The sequence below is a fragment of the Acanthisitta chloris genome, unplaced genomic scaffold (assembly GCF_000695815.1).
Source record: "Acanthisitta chloris isolate BGI_N310 unplaced genomic scaffold, ASM69581v1 scaffold2550, whole genome shotgun sequence".
NCBI lineage: Eukaryota > Metazoa > Chordata > Aves > Passeriformes > Acanthisittidae > Acanthisitta > Acanthisitta chloris.
In genome coordinates, this window is record NW_008649798.1 from 7254 (window position 1) to 14736 (window position 7483).

The 7483-nt window shown below is 35.9% G+C and overlaps 1 protein-coding gene across 1 annotated transcript in view; it reads left to right on the forward strand.

Moving 5' to 3' along the window:
• Positions 1-7483, forward strand: part of TTC27 (tetratricopeptide repeat domain 27) — a 105346-nt gene that overhangs the window by 6692 nt on the left and 91171 nt on the right. Inside the window, exons 4-5 of the mRNA XM_009072037.1 lie at positions 2826-2962; positions 6224-6336. Coding sequence (XP_009070285.1) covers positions 2826-2962; positions 6224-6336 — 250 coding nt within the window. The remainder of the gene's footprint in view (positions 1-2825; positions 2963-6223; positions 6337-7483) is intronic.

Genomic DNA, 7483 nt, shown 5'->3' on the forward strand with positions numbered 1-7483 from the left:
ACTCATTTATTCAAAGGTTTTAAAGGTTTTCTTTGAAAAATCTGTAATGAAAATCTTGTGGTGTGATGTTTTTGCATAAGTATGATTTGATTATTGTCACTGGTATGTACTAAAACCAGGGGAGTAAGGAATTCCATGCATTTCAAAGGATCCTACACTTTTTTCCTCTGTGCAGCACGAGCTGTGCATGTGATGTGTTCCATGTGTGGCGTGTACTGCAAACTTGGTGTTATAAAGTAGTTTTCTTTGAAATGGACCTAACTTTTCCTTGTTTTTTATTAAAAACTTCAGTGCCTATGGTGATACTCAAGCTATAAAAATGTAATTAACTAAGACAAGTGAAATCGAAGTGGCAGGTGGCTATTCACTGATATATTTTTAACTTATAGCTGCATGTTGGATGGGGTTTTTTTCCCTTTAAAGGAGATCTTAGATTTTGGATGAATAATTTCCTTAAGGCTAACTTAGGAAAAAGCCCTCTTGTTTGAAGGAGGAAAAAAAAAGTCTGGATGCAGTGGAATTATTTCTACTTTTTATTACTTTACCAAGAGGTTATGCTAGTCCCAGAGAAAGATTGTGGTGATATAGTGTCTTAGAAAAATGTTGTAAAACTCCTAAGTTTTCTGTGGTTTATCTCCATAAATCTATTAGAATAGTTATGAAGGATGTCTAACCTGAAGGCAGCTGAGCTGAGCATGTGGGAATTGTTGGCATTCTAGACGAATTCATTTGACATGCATGTTTGGGCTAAATGGGAGGAATGTTACATCATCAAAAAAGACTTTGCTTTCATGTCAAAAAATTAAACCTCTAACAAAGACATTTTTAAGGCTTTTGGAAGGAATTTCCTTTTTAGGAAAGGATTCTAAGAGGTCTATATGCATTAATGGTTGTAATCCTTACTAGTTGAATATTTTATTACAGCATGGAAACATACATTGTTCGTAAATGGAGATTTTAGGACCAATATTTTCCAAAGTTATTTTAGAAATATTTGAACACATCATACTTGTTTGGTTTGAGTACTTTTTTTTTAAGTCCCATTAATCCAAATATGTGCTGTATGCATCATTTATTAAAAAGCATCTTTGTCTCTCACAATTAGTCACAACTATCAATAAATCCACAAAACAATTTCCAGTAGAAGAGAACACTGTGATATTTCTTGCATATAAATGTAATGAAATGAAGTAATCCAAAATCAATTTAAGATTAATAGATCTGAAGGATTAATATTGCTGAACTCTGGGATTGATATATTTTCTGCTTATTGTTCTCATGCCTAGTAATGCATCTCTGGGAACTTCCAATATGGAACAGAAAGTAGATTTTTAGGGGTTGGAATGGACCTTACAGATCATCTAGTCCCAACCCTCCCCTGCTGTGGGCAGGGACACATCCCACTAGACCAGGTTGCTCAAGGCTTCATCCAACCTGGCTTTGAATACTGCCATATATAGTGGTATAAACCAAGCAAACTTTTTCCTCAGCTTGAACACGTGATACATATTTTCCAACAGAAAAATAGCATTTTGTCCCTCAATATTAATTCTTGTCTTCATTCTTATCTTTATTCTTAGTGTAAAATTCTTAGCTTAAAAAAATGGAGTGGTAGGTGTGTGCATATGAGAGCCTAAACGAATAATTTCTGGGTGGTAGCAAGTGATTTTATTGGTAGCAAGAATAACCTTACAAGTATTTTATTCAACTGTTTAAGCAGTATGTTATAATAGGAATTGAATTGCAGCAATGATTTTCAAGCAGTAGTAAAATTGAGGATTGAATGCTACTGTATGAATCATTACCCAATATTTCTCTATGTGTGAGTCTCTTCTCTGCAGTGTGCTTTTAAGTTGATATTTTTTAGACCCTTTTTTATTTCTAAACTCTTAATACAGGGCTTTCCCACTAAAAGGAGGTAATTGGCAGAAGAGGAGAAATCAGTTTAATTGCTGGCTTCCCTACTGCTCTTTCCACTTTGAGGAAAAGTGGGTGACTGTTATTTCATTACTTCTGCCAAGTGATTTTTACTGACAATGGCCTCATCTTCAGGCCATTGCTACATGAACAGTCAATCATTTTTACCTCAAAGATTTTCTGTACTTCAAGTTTTTCAAAAATATAATCAAAGTAAGAACTTTACTTGATCCTGATTAGTTCTGCAAAAGCAGCAATGGGTTAGCACTCATTCCTCCATTTCTGTTATTTGACTTTCACAGTTGGCACTATCTGAGCGTTGTATCATAGTAGTAATAGCCAAGCAAACCTCTAAACTATATTTATAGGGTAATTTTTATCTCCATTTTGGCTCTGGTTAGGATTCTGTTGTTTAAAATTACTGCCCTGAAATTATTTTTTTATTTCTCTGATTGCGTTTTGCAAGCAAGCTGCTAAAAGAAGAAGAATAGATGTGTTTTTCTTTGCAATTTGGTATAAATAAATGATAATGATCGTTAGAGGGTCCAATAAAGAACTGAGGAAACAAGTGGGAGGAATTTTATATTGCACATTCTGAATATTGATTAATTCATTATACAGCCTTCATTAGTTTGTTGTTTCACTCACTCCCAATTTAGCTAAATGTGACTTTGCAAGATCTGTATAGCTGTGTTTGTATGTTAGTAGTATGTATTTCTTTATAAGTCTAAGCAGTGAAAACATGTAGGCCACTGCAAAGAGATCAAGCAGAGTTAAACCACTGCTAAATTTCATAGGTTAATTCTCAGTGTATTTCTGTTTTATTTGGGTGTTTTGTATGCAACCTCCTAATATATGTTTGGGTTACTGGTTTCTGGTGTTCATTAATATAAACATATTTTCTGTAGGTGCTTTGGGGAAGAGAACACGATTTCAGGAAAAATATGTTGCACAGCTTATTTTGGATGTCCAAAGAGCAGATGGATTCCTCCCTCCTCACAGTGAGCTAAGTCCTACTCCAACACCTCTAGAAAACTTAACAATAGTAGGTATCTGAGAAGAATTTCTTTAACTTCTTAAAATGAAAATATTCTGAAGCCTTCCTTGGGTGTCTCTAAGGAAAAAGTGTGTCATGCCTAGGAGAAACTTGCTTATGATTTCTGAAAGATTATGGAAAAGCTGTGGAGCAGTAATTTGCCTAATATGAATGGAGATGGAGTAATACAACATATGAACATCTACAGGACAGATGTGGCTACTCAACTAAAAGCATATTTGCAAATATGATCTTCTACAGTTTATGTATTCATTTTTCATGACTAAGAATGATGGAGCTAGGAAAACAGGTGAGAGGCAGATGTTCAAAACAGCCTGCAAGGTATCACAGAAATGCAGAGATTCCTACAGACTGATAGACATATTCTGTTACAGTGTGAAGATAGGAAATTGGTCTGGTTATTCCTGTGGCATGATGTGGCTTGGTCTTACTGATCTTGAGGCTGTACACAATGACTTCAATTCTAAGTTGTTCAAGAACCACCAAATTGTTTTACAAGTGTGACTTTATGGATAATGTGGTATCAAAATACACCTGGTTAATGTAATTTTTCAGTGTAATTAACAGTGAATCCTAGTGTTTCTTTTGCCAAGTCTTGATCTCAAACTTGTTGGCCTTGAGTGTATCTTGAAATGCTTTTAGCTAAAATTGGAGTTAATGCTTTTCTTCTTCTACCAAAACCTACCAACAACATCATTGCATCCCTGTCTAAGTTTAGGGAGGATGCTTGTTGTATCTTCTATCTTTTAAAAGTCTGTTCATGGCAAATGCATAGAAAGCAAGTCTTGAGAGGTGCTGAGAATCTCCACAGAACTAACATATGCGCTTGGAAAGCTAGAAGCCTACAAAATTAGAATAGGGAAATTTTCTTCCAGTTCTCTCAGTTGTACGTATTTTGCATCTACCATTTGTAGATAGAGGAAAATACTCTTATTTGTCTGAAAATAGGATGTGTCGTGGATGGGTGGAAAATTTCCAAAACAATTATGAACTCTGACAGTTTGGATAAAGGCTGAGTTGAGACTGGTCACACCTAATTTTCATCTCCTGTTTGGAGTGCTTACTTCTATGGTCTTAAAGTTCTCCCTTCAGGAGGAAGACTGAACAACTTATTTTTTTCAATTAAGCATCAGTAACTTGATTCCATTAAAACAGAATCAAAATAATAATGTGTCCAAGTGTTGGGCTCGTAGCTGGGCTGATTTCTGGTCAAGGGCTTTGTGCTTCCCTCTGGTCCTGAGCAGTTATGTTATCTCAAAGGGTGCTAGAAGGAAAACCATTTGCATTTCAAAATAAATGTTTGAGATTGTATTATGTTATCTCAAAGGGCGCTAGAAGGAAAACCATTAGCATTTCAAAATAAATGTTTGAGATTGTAAATGCACAGCTTTGCTCCCAGGTCAGTTTCTGTGAAAGCAAAATCTCAGACATGAGGTGATGCATAAGGACTCTTGATATGAAGTGGTTTGTTAGCATAGTTTGATTAGTTTTTAAAAATTCAGAACTGTTTTTATGTTTTGAGGGCATGAGGAATTTCTTTTGAAATCTAGGAATGGAAGTCATGCTTTAAAACTCTGGCATGCGGGTGCAGTAAAGTTCAATTGATCAGTATTCATAGTGAAGCTGAAGCAATTAGTACTGTTTGTACAGGATAGATTTTAATGATTAAGTAGAGCTGAAGGTAGACATTTTTACCTAATTGCCATATAAATTAAATTGTAATTTATGTTACATCTAATGAAGTAGTATCATTGTACTAGTTCTAAAATAATTTTCATGTGGAAGTGGGAGAGAATCCTTATATATGCTAATATAGTAGGAGAGGTAAATCATGCCTTTAAGAGGGTGAAAACTTTCTTTCTTCCCTTAAATAAAATAAGCTTATTTTCTTCATGTTCTCTGTCAAGTCACAGTTTAGTTTCATTTATATAGTGATGAAATAGTGGTGGTGAATGCAGATAACCCACTTCAAAGCATTCCTGTTTGCTCTTTGTACTTCTGTGGACCTTCATTTTGACCTTGCCAACGGAAGATATGAATTAGAAACAGCTACTACTAGGACATTGAAGGGAAATGAATAGGAAGTTTGAAAAACTGTTAATATAAATCCATTATCTGTTTTTAATAGATTATAAAAACTGCTACTGGTAACTAAAAAGCAGTAGTACAATAATTGGTTTCAGGACCAGTGTTTTGTTTGGGTTTTTTTTTAAGGGAAGAAGAAAAGTATTACATCTACCTCCTCTTTGCCTGCAGCTAAAGAAATCTTTTGTTGTTTCCAAACAGACACAAATTTTATGAACATAGTAGTTTATACTTTTCAGCCATAGATTACATTACTTTCTTCTTTAGGTTAGATGGCAGACAAGGAACTTCAGGTAGCATACTTCTTTTTGTAAAAGTTAAACTAAATAATCTTTAAGTAGTGTGTTCCTGAGGAAAGTTTAGGGAAAGTCACAAGTACTTGTCCAGGAGCAAATGTTTTCAGAATGCCCCTTCTTGCCTTTACCAGGACAAAGTATCTGGAGGTGCTGACAGTGGAGTTTTGTCTAGTTTGTGGGTTTTTTTCATTTTGTGAAAGTCCGTTTAAAAAAAAGGAAAAAAGATCCATGTAAGGAATTTACCTTTTTTTTCATTTTGCGAAAGTCCGTTTAAAAAAAAGAAAAAAGATCCATGTAAGGAATTTACCTGTACTGGCAGAAGAGATGCTTTATGTAGCTGGACTTAAAAAAACCTGCTGATACTTAGAGAAATCCTTAGATGCCCAGAGGTCTATGGTCGCTAGCCTGAAAATCTGCATTAATGACCATAACATTCATCTGTTTCAGCTTGTCTCTCTGTGTGTATAAATATACATACAGCAAGAATTTTATATATCAAATTATATGTAGATAGATTGAATTATATATATATAGGTCAAATAATTTGCCCAAGAATTTGGAAAGGAAAATTGCTTTCAGCCCGTATTTGCAAAACTGATTTTAGGTAACCTTAGAGTTGCTCTGAATGCTGTTCCTCCTGCATGAGAACCAGTGTATTTGTAGCAAAAGTGTCTTGGACGACATTTCCTTGTAGTAACTTCATCAGATAGTTATTCTATCATAATCATGGTAAATTACTTTCCATTGAGTGTTTTTCTAATGTTAGTATTATCCTTTTTCAAACAAGTCTATATTTTTTTCATAATCTGGAGGCATAAATTTCTCTGTAACTGTTTCTATCTATTTAAAAGTATTTTTTTCCCAACAGAATTATGATTTAAATGATGACACAGTACTAAATGAGATAAAATTAGCAGATGCAGATCAGTACCAGCTACCTGACTTGTGTGCAGAAGAGCTTGCTGTAATCCTTGGAATATGGTAAGTTAGTTTATAGTTACTTTAAAAATAATACTGCATGAATCATTGTGACAATGAAATAATGAACTTGAGAGTTGATGGGACTTTTTTCCTTCCTTATTATATAGCCTGGCTAAAATGCCAAAAGATTTGCACTATACATGGATAACATTTTCAGTTCTCTCACAGTGAACATTAGTGTGCAGTTCAGAATTTTAGAAATATTTCACTAATTGCTTTATATTCTTTGTGCCTCAGATGAATTATGTTTCAGATGCATTAGCTACCATATGAATCTTTGGTAAATTTTGAAACCATATTTCAGATTCTGCAGTTGTCAGCTTCCTGTGGTGATCAAGCACCGAGCAATACACTGCCTTGCTCTGCAGTGGAATAGGAGTACTTGTATAAATTCAGAGCATTCATTACTAGTTATAAGCAATAGTGTAGAGGGCCAACCGTGCCCTGGGGTGCATCAGACAAGGCACTGCCAGCTGGTCAAGGGAGGTGATTGTCCCTCTCTGCTCTGCACTGGTGCTGTCTCACCTTGAATATTGTGTGCAGTTTTGGGCACCACAATACAGGAAAGATATAAAGCTGTTAGAGTGCATCCAAAGGAGGCAATGAAGATGGTGAAGGGCCTTGAAGAGAAGCCGTTTGAAGAGTGGCCAAGGTCACTTGTTCTGGTCTGCCTGTAGAAGTGGAGACCGAGGGGAGACCTCTTCACTGTACATAGCTTCCTTTCAAGGGGTAGTGGAGACTCAGGTGCTGATCTCTTTTTTCTGGCAACCAGTGACAGGACCCAAGGGAGGGGTGTGAAGTTGTGTCAGGGAAGGTTTAGGTTAGATATTGGAGAAAGGTTCTTCACCCAGAGGGTGGCTGGGCACTGGAACAGGCTCCTTGGGGAAGTGGTCACAGCACCAAGCCTGACAGAGTTCAAGAAACATTTGGACAATGCTCTCAGGCACATGATGTGATTCTTGGGACTGTCCAGTGCAGGGCCGAGAATTGGACTTTGATGATTCTTGTGGGTCCCTTCCAGTCAGAATATTCTGTGATTCTGTGAATTTTTTGTGCAATATGCCTAAGCCCGTTCGTAAATAACATGCACAAGCCTGAATCAAATAGTTGGGTTGTTTTAAAAACCTCTCTGTTACAGTGATGTAGG